This window comes from Falco peregrinus, chromosome 5, assembly GCF_023634155.1.
Source record: "Falco peregrinus isolate bFalPer1 chromosome 5, bFalPer1.pri, whole genome shotgun sequence".
Taxonomy (NCBI): Eukaryota; Metazoa; Chordata; class Aves; order Falconiformes; family Falconidae; genus Falco; species Falco peregrinus.
This window is the reverse complement of record NC_073725.1, coordinates 67908856-67923378: the sequence shown is the minus strand read 5'-3', so window position 1 is coordinate 67923378 and position 14523 is coordinate 67908856. Positions and strand designations below refer to the sequence as shown.

Here is a 14523-nt window from a genome sequence, read left to right as displayed (position 1 = left end):
GAAGCACTCGCAGTGCACGAGTTCATGGTTTTGGGTGGGCAAGACCTGTGCCCAGAGCACAGGAGCAGCGAGAGTGGACAGTGTTGGAAAACCTGTCTCATCTTTTTTTTTTTTTTTTTTTTAGTACAAGGTAAAACCTTTATTACAACTTTTCATTCATAGGTATACAACATCTGAAAAACAGATATGGGGAAAAAAAGTAATATTGTTATAAAATGTCACGTTTATTGCTACATTACTGTTATATACAGGACAGTTCTCAAAATCTACTTTAAAAAAGTTAGGATTATTTAAAAATTCCAAATAATCCAGCCAGCTGTTTTGACACTTGTATAAAATTATTTAAAAAAATGAAAACAATTCATATCTTGAGGCACTCAGAAACACAATTTTATCCCCCAATTGTGATTCATTTCAAAGAACAACACATTTCCCCACCCCCAAATACTTTATTTTTTTTATGGTTTTTTTTTGCTGGGTTAGGCATATATATATATATATTTACTATATATATAGTTCAAAACTATAATGTGTATCTGATTTAAGAACAAGGATTTCAGCCACTTAAGTACATCTGGATTTACAGGTAGGCAGCATAAACATCAAAAGCAAGGACCATTTTTTTAAAGGCCAAAAACCCAAACCCAAAAACAACCCAAAACTTTCTACGGGGTTAAAAATAAACTTCCGCAGGCATCTCCCATCTGCTCTCCCACCCCCCGCCCCGTCCTACAAAAATATATAGAAAGAGCAACCCAGTAACACTTTGTTTCCCCAACAAGCTGGAGCCCTCCATAAAAATGGGTCATTTCTGCAGACCACGAGGTCCAAGCATGTGGTTGGGGTCATCCCTGCTCCGCTTCACCAGGTGCCTCTTTCTCCTCTCCCGACACATTAAGCACCGCCGGTTGGAGGGTGCACGGCTTCCCACAGCTACCTCCCTCCCCAAGAGGCCCCGTGTTACCAGGTTTCCTCAAAAAAGCTGGTGGGTTTCAAGTGATTTGGGAAGACGTGGCACCAGGAAGGGGGAATCGCGGCGTTCCCAGCTCGCTGCTGCAGGGAGCTCCACGGTCCCCCCGGGCACAGCCCAGGGATGTGGGGCTCTGGGATGCTCTTCAGCAAAGGACACCCCATTTTGAAGCACAAACTCCTCTGCACTCCCGTACTAGTGCCGGCAGCTGCGCTGTGCCAAGAAACGGGGCACAAATTTTATTCCGTGGTGGGTGCTTGGCTGGACCGGGGTGGGTATTGCAAGACCTGAGGAGCAAGAGGCGTACAAAAGCAAGAGGAATAGAAATACCAGCACAGAGGCCCATGGCAGGGCTGCCTCTTGCCCCTGAGGGTGGGATGCAGGATGGATGCAGAAGGTCCAGCAGAAAGGACACCTGCAGCCTGCACCCCCCTCCTGCCCAGAGCCCACCTCCACGCTCGGCTCACGCGGGAGTCCCGCAGGTAAAGGCACTGCAGCTGCTGGCTCCCCAGAGGGGGGGCATCACCCTGAAGATCATTGAACCTCTGCACCGAGCACCCTGTTCCCCCCCCGCCTGCCCCAAGGACAGCTGTGCCGCAGGACTGACCCGCAGTGTCCACCTCCCAAACCCTCCCACCTCCGGGCAGCTGGTGGCAAGGCTCTGCCCCAGCCACGAAGAAACCCACGGTGGTTGCATGAGAAGGAAAATGGCTCAGAGGTGCTGGAGAGACTGGGGAGCACAGGAGGAAGGGAAACACACCGTCAGGCTTGAGGCAGCTGAAGGAAGGGCAGCCAAGCCAAGCCTGAGGCTTAGGCATAAGCAAAACAGTCCACAGAACCCGGGAGCAACAAGGTGGGACACAGCATCTCCGTTCAGGGGTGCTGGGTGAGATGAAGGGTGCTGGCAGCGAGCCACCAAGCGTTGAGCAGAAGGCACAGGAGGGTGAAGGGTGCATGGAGGAGCCCTAGGACCAGGCCTTGCCTTCTCCAATTCAGTGCTCAGCTCCTGCAGCATGAGCTGGAAGGAGTGTTCCCACCATCTCAGCCCTCGTCCACCCCACCACCCACCCAGCTCCAGGGCACAAGTCTTGAAATGCTTTCAGAGCTGCTAGAAATCAAGCTGGACCCTGAGAGCAGCAGGCAGTGGGAACTTGTCATGGGCAAGAGCACAGAGAATGGGATGGGATGGGATCTGGAGAGTCCCAGGGGAGAGGAGAGGGGGTTGCATAGGATTTAACAGGGTAAAGAACTTGTGCAAGCTTGTGATATGGAAAGCAGGTCTTGCTATTGCTGGTGTCGAGCAGGAACAGGGGAATCCAGCGGCCACAGCTGGCTCCAGGTTAGCCAGCGCTGCACCTCGGGGGCTGATGGCTTGCCCTGGCCCAACTCCAGTGCCAGCTTTGCCTCACCTCCCCATTCTCAGCTCTTTGCTCAAACCCCACACCAGGGGCTCGCTTTAACTGGAGCTGGCCCAGTCACCAGCACAGCACACAACAGGGCCACAGGCACTGGAGCTGGCAGCCTCCCCATGGCACCAAAGCTCAGGGGTGCAGGGGACTGGGGGCTTCAGAAGCCTCCTGTCTCTCAAGGGCCTCCTGCCTGCCCACGGGGAGGATGCGCTGAAGCACGCTGCAAGCGTCCAGGGCCCAAAGGCTCTGCTGGCTTCACTGGGTACACGCATGAGACACAAAGGACCTTTGAGAGCGGCTTCTGCACTGAACCTGAAATTGTAGACTCCTGGGGAAATCCCAGCCTGCTTCTGCCCTTCCTGCTCAACTGCTACCAGGCAGAGAGTGCAAAACCTCTAGGAAACGGGCTCATCACCGACAGAGGGGCTAGGGGGGAAACCGGCTCGCTGAAGCCACAGCCGGGGAGGTTTCACATCGTGCTTCTGCACTTCGCTGCTGGAGACGGCAAAAACCCCAACTGCAAAGCATCCAGATCCCTGGCCCTGGCGCGACGGCGCACAGGGATGGGGCAGCAAGTCAACCCCACCATGGGGGGCTGGCAGGGACCTGCCCCCCAACAGCCAGATCAACTGCCTCGACGCCTGCAAACCGTCTGCCCAGCCACTGCTGCACCCCTTGCTCCCAGGCTGCCGCTCAGCACAGGCAGGAGGGGCACAGACTGGGACCCTGATGTCCCAGGTCCTGTCCCTCCTGCCAGCACACCTCCAGAGGACACCAGCGCGAGCCGTACAAGCAGAGAGCCCGAGGAAATGTTGGCAAAGAGCTGGAGCTGAACTCAAGCCAGTAGGTCTGACTAGTGGGTCGCAGGCAGGGGAGCAACTGCCAAAGCAGGGGGTTAGCTGGAATTTTGCTCCCCAAGGGCGCTGGCAGCGGGAGCAGGCAGACTGCCACCGCCTCCCGACAATGCCGAGCGCGGCCGGTACGAGACCATAAAGGTGCAGTCTCTGGGAGGCTGCAGCTGTTTTGCTCTGGGGCAAAAGCAGGTGAAGAAGGGGGGGGGGGGGGGGAACCCGAACAAAAATCTGCAATTTTTACTGTTAATAAACCGGATTCCAGACACTCCCCAGCACCTGGTGGCATGCAGAGCTCTCAGGTAGGATGTGCAGGGAGACAGGGAGCAGCTCGGGAGGGGGGAAAGAGGAGGTCCCTTGCACCACAGACCCCAGTTCTGCTGTTTGACCACGATGCAGCTCAGCTACTGCAGCCTGGGAAAGGAGAAACAGGACAATGCACTCAGGGGAAGGCGGCCCCTCTGCCAATTCTCTCTCTGATGAAGGACCCTTTGTGGAGGCTCTGTGGCCCCCAGCGACGAGGGGCGCACAGCCCAGGAGGCCCCACGCATGCAAGGCTGAGAGAGGAAGCAGAAAGCTGAATGCCACCCCGCAGCACGTCACCCAGCCGCGACACCTCTCTTTGCAGAAGCACTGGTGCAAGGGACACAAGAGAAGCGGTTTGGAGAGAAAAGTGATCCTTAAGATTGCAGGGCTGAATGTCAGCAGAGCCGGGGGCTGGGGAGGGCGCAGACCCTGGCCCCCCCTGACCGTGACACCTGAAGAGGAGAGTTTCATTGCAACAGGCTGGTATTTCAGGGTGGTATTTTGGGACAGCACCTGACTGATCATTTTCAGAAAAGCCACTTTCCCTAGCAGGTTACAGGCACCACATTCACACTGCGCCAAACACACTGGGCAAGCCAAAGTTATTTTTTTCCTTGCTGCACTCCAAAATTGCTCCCTGTGCACCTGGAGAGCAGAGATGCCACCGAGGCACCCACAGCAAGCACGACAGCACCCAAAGCACCCTGTGGCATGGAGGCAGCTCCCGGGCACAGCACCACCAGCCCCTGACATCACACTTCCCTGCTGGAGGATCTAAGATCTCCTCCAAACCCTGGCACTGGGGCTTTAAGCTCAAGGACCTTCATCCAAGCCTCGCCACAGAAGTCAGCTGGTTTTGTTGTCGAGTAAACAGCACCTAAATCACCTCAATGCAGATGAAAAGCCCCATCTCTGTTGCAAAGCCTGGTGGCTTGGGGATGACGGGAAAGGCTGCATCTCATCAGGAGTCCCCCCTGGCCTGCAGAGCATCAGCCAGGACTCGGAAGGGATGAAGGAGTTCAGCAAAATTTTGAACAAATCATAAATCTTCTCAATTTTCCAATTTTGCTGACTTTCTGGACTTTTGTTGACTACAATCTCTTGTCTTTAAATCCAGTTGTACATGACTGCTACTCAAATTCTTGTTGCAAAATGGAAGTGTTGGGGAAGCACTTTCAAATTTTTTTATACCATTTCAAGCTTGCCAGGGCTGGGACATTGCTCCATCCCTCCCTGGTCCTGGGGCAGCAGCACTGAGGCAGCAGAAAACCCCAAGCAGCGAGCGTCCTGCTGGGTCCAGCACCATCCTGCTGATGAAGCAGAAATGTTTGCGGGATGAAGCAGCCTCTTAAGGCTGCAGAGAGCAGCCGATGCGTCCCCAGTTCCTACCCCAGAGCATCAGTCGGGGCTGTCTGAGCATCTGGGCCCAGCTGGCAGGCTATGGAGGGGCACTGCCCCCCTCCCTGCGTGTTTTACCATCCCCGAAAACCAAACTCGCTCCAGCATCTGAAGCACGACCCAACCCAGCAGGATGCTTCAGGAAGACATGGCTTTTGCTGCAGGGGAGCTCCACAGGGGCAAGGCTGTCACACACGGTGGAAAACCTCATCCGTCTCACACTGCTCAGTGCTTAAGCAGGCAGAATAACCCAAGGGAGGGGAAGAGTGTCATAACCTGACGAGCTAATTAGGCTGAAATATGTCTGTTGACACAGGCAAGAAGAACACGTGTTCCTGGGCTGCAGGGACCACAGCCACTGACCTTTCCAAGCCTTTCTGGGGACAGAGCTGGAGCCTGCTGCGGTCTCAGGTCTCACCACACAGAAGCAATGGTGGGAGCGGCGGGCTGTGGGCAGGGAAAGCCAGAAGCACCCAAAAGCCTCAGAGCTACAGCTGGATGTTGCAGAGCCCCAGGGCAATGCCAGGGGCAGCAGGGAGAGATGGTCCCGTACAGCTCTGGCACTTGGAAGTGGCTCCTCTCTGAGATGCTACAGGGGCCGAGCCCACGGTACCCAGTGTAGGTGGGAGATGAGCGATGTCCTGAGCATTTCCCGCAGGCTTTGCTGGAGTACAAAGTATAGCTACAAGCACAGAGGAGCACCAGGAGGTTCTGCCGAAGCCTGAGGTTGCTAGGAAGTGCCACAGGACCTAATCCTGTTTGCCAGTCCTTCCCTTTCCCTGTGCCTAAACAACACAGCTTCCCCAGGAGCACAGGCCAGAGAAGCAGAGGGGGGAAATGGACCCTGCGGCTGGTGGTCCTGCCATGCTCACCATCCCCACGTACCCCCAGGCCCGTACCTGTGCCCCACAAGCTATCCTGCCTGCCTGGGCTCTGCCAGGCAGCTCTGGGCAGCAGCCGGCCCCACATCGACAGCACCACTGACACCGCTGACATGGGATGTAACATCCCCTGTCCGCCGGCACAGCTCGGAAGAACCACAGACAAAATGTTTCGGAAGGGGAAGGAGAAGGAAGAAACAAGAACAAATTCCCAATGGACGCTTTTCTATTGCCAACTCCAGAATGGCTGCCGCAGCTCAGCACCACCAAGCACCTCTTTGTTTGATCCCACATCTCTGGGGCACCCTGCCTTGCGGTGGGGCTGCCAGGGGTCTTCCTCCCGCTGAGCACACTGGAGCGGTCTGGAGTGACTCTGGGAAGCCCTTGGAGCAAAGGGATCGTTGGCCCAGCTTGGCTGCTGGAGCATCTTCCACAGGATGGGCGCTCGCTGCTCCCCTCCTTTCCAGCACAGAGAGGGGAGCCCACGTTCAGGTGAGAGCGGCCACTCTGCGTCCCCACGGCATGCCAGGCAGCATGCCGAGCCCAGTTTGCCTCCAAGGACGCTTTGGAGATAGGACAGCGGGCGAAGGTGGCGTGCGACACCACCCCTCTCCCCAAGCCTGCAGCATCTTGCACTGCCGATGGTGGTGGCTCCAGTGCGGGGAGCAGCCGCGTCAAGACTGGGATCCTGCTGCCGGTGGCGGCTTGCTGAGAGGGCTGGAGCGAGCGCAGCAATGCCTCCCCTTCCCGCTGCCAGCATCTGCGGGTCCGTCTGCTGCAGGGGCAGGGGGCTTGGTGTCCCGCTGCTGCCTTTGCTTTGTCCGCCTCTGCCTCTTCCCACTCCTCCAGCTTTGTTCAGTTCCTCTTTGTTCAGTGCTGCCCTGACAGCGGCGTTTGCTCTTGCGTGGGCAAGAGGTGCCTTCCTCCGGCCCCAGCTTTCCTCTTGCATCCGTGTGGCTTCGTTGCTTACCTTGGAAGCGCCCTAGTCCCTCGGTTCTCTTCCACCCCCCAAGGCCCACTCTCTCCCGGCAGTTCGTCCTCCCCATCACGATGCTCTGGGACAGCCGTGGGGCACCTCCTCTCCCAGGTGGGACCATGGCCTCCAGGATCCTCCGACAGTAAAGCAAATCTTGCAGAGACCCTCGATGGACCTCGGTCACCTCCCAGGGGGAGCGGGAGCACCGCTGAGGGATACTGCTGCTACTTGCTTTGCTGTTTAACTTCCTTTTCTCAAATCAGAAGCGGCCAAAGCAAAGAGATGGTGAATTCAGCACGAGTTTGTTTTTTTTATAATGGAAGGTACAAGCCAGGCAAGGAAGAACATCCCCTCGCTGTGGCTACATTCGCTTTTAGTGGCTTTCAGAGCCGAATCTGAGAATTCCTCTCTTTATATCCAGTCTCTCTTAATACAATTTTAATATTCTGGTTGATCCTAAAGATGCAACGTTAACTATAGAAACAGCAGCAGAAAAGCATGGGGTACAAGACATTTTTTTTATACAAAAAAAAATTCTTTTTGTTGCTTACAAAACATATGCAAAAGAAGCTAAAAAAAACCAAAAGGCATTGCTATTTGTTCTACATAAAAAATCTCATAACTAATGTTCTTTTTTTTTAAAAAAGAAATATCAAGCTTAGGCACAATTTTGCTGCTGGCTGCTTGTGAACAAGCCAAGAGAACACGCCACCCCCTCCTAACTGAGTGATATGTATTGACTGTTCTGCACTTTATACTTAAGGCAATTTTTTTTGTTTTCATTTTGTTTTTGACAAAGTGTTTTTTCCACCCCTTACGTCATGCCAGGATCCGTCCATGTGTGTCAGTATTAGCAGTACTAAAGTTTATGGTTCGAGAAGGTTGCAGGTCACACCGAGGGTTTTCTTCCTACAGATCTCCATATCCAGAGGAACAAGAAGATCTACAAATAAAAAAACCCAAAAGCCTGAAGTGAGAGAAACCCAAATGAGAATAAAACTTTGCTCCCTGCAAGGGTGGGGGGTGTCGCAAGCCCCAAGAAAGCCCCAAGGCTCGATGTGGCTGCAGCAGAGCCCAGACATGAGCTCGCTATTCTGCTGAGACAACAGCTTTGCCTTTTTTTTTTTCCAGGGCAGCCCCAGGCAGCCACCAGCACAGGGGATGTCAGGGGACCACAGCCCCTCCACGTGCCTGAGGGGGTCAGCCTCTGCCCCACCGCTGTGGGTCTGCTCAGTCCCTCGCTGACACCCCTGTCACAGCCCAACAGGCTCAGCTGTTCCTGGCCACGCACCATGTTCCCTTTCAAATGCAGACAGCCCAGCAGCACCTGCCACGGTTTTGCTGGGGGGTGGGGAATGTCACCTTCTGTGTCTCTCTTGGCATTTCTAGGACCTGCCCATTCCCTCCCATAGAGCCATCGGACAAAGGAGTTGCTGGTTTCCAGTAGCCAGCTGTGGCAGGGCTGGGAGGTGCAGAGCAGAGCTGAGCTGAGCTCACTCAGGATGGTGGGAGCACCGAAACCCTCCGTCCTGGCTACATGGCTGCACCTCTCCTGTGGGGCAGAGGCTCTGGATGTCCACGGATGAGCAAGTGACATGCGTGTGCAAGTCATTTACTTATAGCAAATTAAGAAGGACTTGGCTGGTGCTGAGCACATGGGGCTGAGCAGCCAAAGCAGAGCAGCGTGCGTTGGCAGCAGGCTGGAGCTGCAACAGGGTGCTGGGATCATGCGATGGGGGACGGTACCTTTACATGTGTCCAACAGGGTTGTGACCATCTCCTAGACCAGGATGTGAAGCTGAAAGTGTCATCTGGGGATCTCCTACTACTCCGGACACTTTCTCCTCTTCCCGACGCTTCAGGCAGGCTGCTTTAGGGTTCAGATTGCGCTCTATGCCAAAAACAGCAAGGGAGGGAAGGAAGCAACCTCAGTTTGGGCAACAGCGTCGCGCATGGTAACAGCATCCCAAAGAGAGAGCGAGGACAGAGTCCCAGGACAGACACACGGGACCATGCGAGGAAACAACCTCAGTGCAAGCTGCTCCTTGCAGCGGCTGCAGTAACTTGGCTGGACCCCTGCTAGAGCAAAACCCCCTGCCCAGCTGAAACACCGTGCCAATTTAAACATGTGCTTGCTTACAGAAAACCCCCAAGTGCCTCAGCCAGCTCTCGGGGCCCAGGACTGAGTTTTCCAAAGCTGCTTAATGGGATCCAGGTGCCAAATTCCCCATTAAGCATGAGGGGAGACGGACAGAGCAGCCTCAAATCTACCCCAGGCCGGGGCTTTGGAAAGCTCAGCTTGCCACGTGGTGCAGCCGAGGGTGCTGCTGACAATGCAAACACACGACCTCGCGCCGAAAGCAGGAGTCACAACAGAGATGCACACGCACACAGAGATGTGGGGGGAAGAGAAAGGCCCCGAAATGCACCTGCCAGCTGGTACCATACCTCGTACTTGCTGCTCCAGGCCCAGAATGACCTGCACCGCTTGCTGTAGGATGATCAGTTTGGTCTGTGCTTTGTCCGTTTTTAAGTGCATCTGACACATGCGTCCCAGTTCTTTAAAGGCCTCGTTAATGTCCCGCACACGCACCCTTTCCCTGGCGTTATTGGCCATTCTCCTCTCCCGGTCCCTCAGATCTTTGTCCTCCAGTGACAAGGCCTCGTCTGTACTGCTGGGTTCATAGCACCACAGGGATTAGTCAGGGGGGTGGTACCAAGGAGGGGGGCTATACGTTGCCGTGCTGGTAGTGCTTCTGGTGTCCACTGGAAACGGCTCAAACAGCCTCACTTTGCAAAGCCAATTGGTCTCAGGTGCTTTCTGGAGCAGCCCAGGCTCTCTGGGCTGCGTGTTGCCTCTGCGAGCCACGTGAAGGTGCTGCCAGTACGGGGCCAGGCGGCCACGGGGCCAGAGGGTGCTGCCGGGGGTGAGGGTGGGCAGTGGATGCAGGATCGACACCGACACCTTCTCCCCTCTGCAAAACTTTGCCTTCCTGTTCATTTTTGCTTTGAAACTATAAGTTCCGGGGGTGGTCTCAGCCAAAAACATCGGGTTCATCCCCCAAGGGAAGACTTTTTGACAGAAAGCAAATCCCTCTTTGTAAGATTTCCTTCAAAAATCCCATCTGCAGCAAAATCCTCCCAAGGAAGGCACCTGGGGCAGCCGTGCGAGGCGGCCTGGCCTGGCACCCTCTTACGGGTTGGGGGGCAGCACCAGGGGCAGGAGCCAAGTGCCCTGGCTGCTGCTGAGGGTCAGTCTCAGATGCACAGACACTGAATCCAGGTCTTTCACCACAGCTAAAATCACCCTGGAAGGGGGCGATTATCTTTTCCAGGCACGGCCAGGAGCTTTGGGAGAGCCCCCACCACTGGCAGCACCCCAGGGGTGTCCAAAACACGCAGTGACAAGGGCAGAAGGCAGAGTCGTGCTGGCAGCATCTTAAACCATGGCCTCACCTGCAGCCCATCTCCTCCAAACCCCAATTTACTGTACAGACGACCTTCTCCCCCAGAGCAAAAATTCTTGCAGGAAAGACACCTATCTGAGGAGGGTCCTTGGGTGAGACCTGGAACTGGGACAGACTGGCCTTTGGCTCCAGGGGAGCCCTACGGGGATAAGCCTTCAGCGAAGAGGGGCCGCAGCATCAGAGCCTTCCTGGGTGTGCCGGGGGGGCTGGAGAGCCTCCAGGCGGTGCCCGATTGCGTGGAGCAAAGCAAGGGCTCCCCAGGCAAGCATGTGCCTGTGCTCACTGCCCCTGCCTGCCTCCTCTCCTTGCTACCTTGTCCCTGCCCGTGTCCCCTCCTCACTGCCTTGGTGCCCCGACCGGCACCGCTACTTTCTCTCCAGCGCGCCCAGGGTGGCCAGGGGGAGCGGAGCCACCAGCCACCCCAGCACCTGAGCCTGCCCTGCTCGTTCCTCCGAACACAGGCTGGCGGCTCCCCGCAGTGCAGACACAGCTCCAGCAGCGCTTTGCACGCCACAGCGGGGCAGGATGGAGCCGTCTCCCTGCCACCAACAACTGCTGCTGGTGGTCTGCGCTGCCGTGCGGGGTCCTCTGGGTTACAGGGACGTGCGGTGCCTTGGCTGGCTTGTGCCCTGCTCAAAGGGGGCACTGACCCCCACAACACCCCTCAATCTTCACCTGTCCCTTCACACCCCATTAGCCGCTGATGGCAGCAGGAGGATCCTGGCAGCCCATGGCACACGGGGACCGATGACCCCCTCCCACAGCAGCCCTGCAGGAGGGGACGTGGGGGTCGGCTTCTCTCCTGCAAAGCAGCCCAAAGGCCAAAACCACCAGAGAAGGGGCACCCTATCTGCCTGCTGCCGGCAGCACGTGGGGCTCGGCTCGCTTCCCCGACTGCGTCCAAGAAGGGTTTAAAAAGGGACAAGCGTGGGAGACCAAAGTGAACACGGTGCCAACTCTGTCTAGCCCCTGCCCCCCCGCCGCCCCTCGGCTCCTGCCTCGATCCGCAAGCAGCAAGTACAAGGTAGAGAGTGGGACCACCGAGAGGTCACGGCTGGGGACTGTCTGTAGGAGATCGGAAAGAACAGAACCAAAAAATAAAAACTCAAAAAAAAAAAAAAGGAAAGGGAAATTAAAAAAGAGACAGGAAAAAATATACATGTTATGAAAGGCAAAAAATTACAAACTGAAGAGAGGCACAAAGGACTCCAACATCAATGCAACAGCAGAGGCCAGCAGAGAGAAGCACAGCCAGGCACAAACCACCGATGCGTGTTACAACAGCCTCTGCAGAGAGAAAGGGGGTTAACCTGCCACGGCACCCCAGCAGCAGCGGGCCGGGAGCGGGAGCATGCACTGCGGGATGCAGGAACAAAGCAGCAAAGTCCTCCAGAGCAGGAAGCCAAGGCCTCCGCTTCCCCTCCCGCTGGGACGCAGCACCCAGGACAAGCACCAGCGGCAGAGATGGGCACACGCGCCGGGGAAGGGAGCGAGCATGCCCCGGCCAGGGGGAGACCCTGCATGCACACGCCTGCAGCTCCGGGCTCTGCTAGCGATGGGCAGCGCTCCCAGCTTGCACCGGAGCCCTGGCTGTACAGGCAGCAAGGGCTGCTCAACCCTGGGCTCAGCGTCTCCGTCCCCTGCCCCTCGCACGGCTCCAGCGATCCCCAGGGGTCTGCCGGGTGCCCACCAACCTAGGGTGCAGCGGTGGGGACAGGAGCGCAGAGCGGGCAGGGAGGACAGGGCGTCACTCACTGCTGCTGCAGCTGCAGGCAGAGATGGGCTCTGTGCTTGGAGCAGCCCTCGGAGAGACGTCAGATCTGGGCCCCTCTGGCAGATTTGCTGGGTTTGGGGTTTGAACTGCCGCCCCCCCCTCCCCGCCGCCCCCCTCATTCTGTTGGCCAAGCAGCTGAGCAAAATGCCTGGCTGCAGGAAAGCAAGGACGGCGCAGGTGCCCCCTCTGGGACCAGCATGCAGCACGCAGAGTGGCAGTGGGGAACAAAGAACAGCAGGGATGCAAAAAAGGGGGGGACGGGGGAGGATGGGGGGGACGGGGGAACGGGGGAGAAAGAAAAAAAAAAGGAGAGAAAAAAAAAAAAAAAGACATCAACAGCCTTGGGAACTCAAGGCCACAGGGGAGACAGACAGTGCGAGGCACCACAGCACGTCACAGGAGACAGACAGACAGACAGCCCCGTGCCGATCAGATACGTAAAATATCACCACTCCGGGACCCTCACTGACCTCTAACTTGTTGCTCCAGGTTCAGTATGACTGATACGGCCTGGTGTAGGATTAGCAGTTTGGTCTGCGGTTTTTCGCTGTTTAGGTGGAGTTGGCACATGCGTCCGAGCTCTTTAAAGGCCTCGTTGATGTCACGGACCCGCAGGCGCTCACGGGCATTATTGGCGACCCTCCTTTCTCTCTCTCTCTCGGCTTTTTGCTCTGGGGGAAGAAGATCGTCCTCCTCATCCTCATCTTGACTAATGGTTTAAAATAAGAACGAGACAGGGACATTCCTCGCGTGCACTCTCAGCACTGGTCAACTCACAGAAAAGAAACACATGTTGAGGCACCGAGATGCCAAGCCCCGTGCAAGCCGGGGCGCTGCACCCTGCGTGCTCCCACCAGGACATGCTGGCCCAGTGCCCCACACACAGACACGGGGACACGCAGTGACTTTGGAGAGAAGCAGTTAAGGCCCTTCTTCTGCCTCTTTGCTTGTTTTGGTTTTAAACAGCAAGGATAGAAACCACAACAATGTGATTAAGGCCTGAGCTTGTTGCCAGGAGGTTGCAGGGTGGCCCGGAGAAGGTGAGGGGGCCAACACCGGTGTCCCAAGCTGGCGTTTTGGGAAGACCACCAGGGTAGGAGGTGGCTGCGGTCTGGCAGGAGTGGAGCTGGCGCTGCCCCTCTGGGCAGCATCACCCTGGTGAGGTCTCCGAGCCGATGGCGAGGTTGCAGACAAGCCCACACGCTGGAAGGACTCTACCTGATCCACTGCCACAGATCTGGTTGGATGTGACAGAGGATACAGCAGCCTGAAGCAGACCGCGGAGACGACCTGGAGCAGGGAGGAGGTCAAAGCCTTCCCCACCCCTGGCTGAGGGAAGCTGAGCGTTCGGTCCGTCCCTCCCATGCACAGCCACAAGCAACGCCCTGAGTGACCACGCAGGGGGGTGCAGCTTGTGCAGGTCAGGCGCAAGCCCTCTGCTTTACCAGCGCCTGGTGGGTCACCGTGGCTGTACCCCAGCCCAAACGCCCCCAGCCTGGTAACAGAGTAAGTGAAGGGAGAGACCTGTTCAAAGAGCACCTTGTTCTGTTCCGGGAGGGTTTCAGCTCCTTCTTCTCCTCTTCCGAGTTATCTGCTACTGATGTGTTCTCTTCGTCCTCCTTCTCTTCCCTCTTTATTTCGCTGGTTCCTGTGGAGACGCTGCTTCGTCCCAGACCCCCTGACAAGCCTGCTGAGGAAGCAGAGCCAGACGATGGTTGGAGGGGCCAAACCCACACGGAGGGCTCGGGGGTCCCCAGGCCCTGCTCCTGCTGTGCTGCACTGCCAGTGTGTGGCCACCCCGACTCATCCTGCATTGCCCGTGTGGCCACCCTGACTCATCCTGCATCGCTTGTCTGCAGCCAGAGGAGCTGGAGGGATGCTGCCTCTGCCCTGCCACCACTCCCTGTTCTCCCCCACGCCTCCCAGGCCCTCCAGAATGACAACTCAACCTCCCCCAGCAGAGCAGGGCCCAGGGGCTCTGTGCACCCACAGCTGGCAGGAGGGACAGGAACATGTAGCTCAAACCTCTGGAAAAAGCTCAAGGCAGAAAGTGCCCTGCAGGTGCTGCAAGGAAGCCCTGACCTTGCAAGAGCACCCATCTCCCCCCAGGGCTGGACCTAACGGTGCCCTGCATCACCCCTGCAGCAGGCGAGCCCCAACCGCGCATGCGTGCAGAGCTGCCTTACCGCTGTACGTGTCTTGCTGCCTGTTGAGGTCAGGGAGCGAGCTGGGCTGTGACGGAAGCGCGACGTGGTTGTGGAGCATGCTGGGGTTGCTGGACAACCCATCTTCGGGGTGACCTCCTCCCACCTACAGCAGAACAAGCAAAGCAAGCCTTGAGGGGGTGGGAGTGTCACGGCCGGTGGGCACAGACATGGTCACCCCGAGCACAGGGGCAGGACTCAGCAGACCAGGCTGAGGTGGCACCGCGTGTCCCCTCGCACACTCCCACCACCCGGAGCGTGGACATGCCGGAGGGAAGAGCCAACCT

General features: G+C 56.8%; 1 protein-coding gene across 17 annotated transcripts in view; it reads right to left on the bottom strand.

The window, feature by feature from the left end:
- Nucleotides 1-203: 203 nt before the first annotated feature.
- TCF3 (transcription factor 3) overlaps nt 204-14523 on the bottom strand; it is an 80227-nt gene continuing 65907 nt past the window's right edge. For 2 of the 17 annotated variants that reach the window (XM_055806800.1, XM_055806801.1), the window contains exons 16-20: nt 14219-14342; nt 13557-13722; nt 12503-12741; nt 8538-8682; nt 204-7734 (exon numbers count right to left, since the gene is read on the bottom strand). In XM_055806800.1, coding sequence (XP_055662775.1) covers nt 8540-8682; nt 12503-12741; nt 13557-13722; nt 14219-14342 — 672 coding nt within the window. In that variant the 3' untranslated portion in view covers nt 204-7734; nt 8538-8539. Of the gene's footprint in view, nt 7735-8537; nt 8683-9239; nt 9467-12502; nt 12742-13556; nt 13723-14218; nt 14343-14523 lie in introns of those variants that run through there. The other 15 variants (XM_055806803.1, XM_055806816.1, XM_055806817.1 and 12 more) reach the window with 12 other exon arrangements.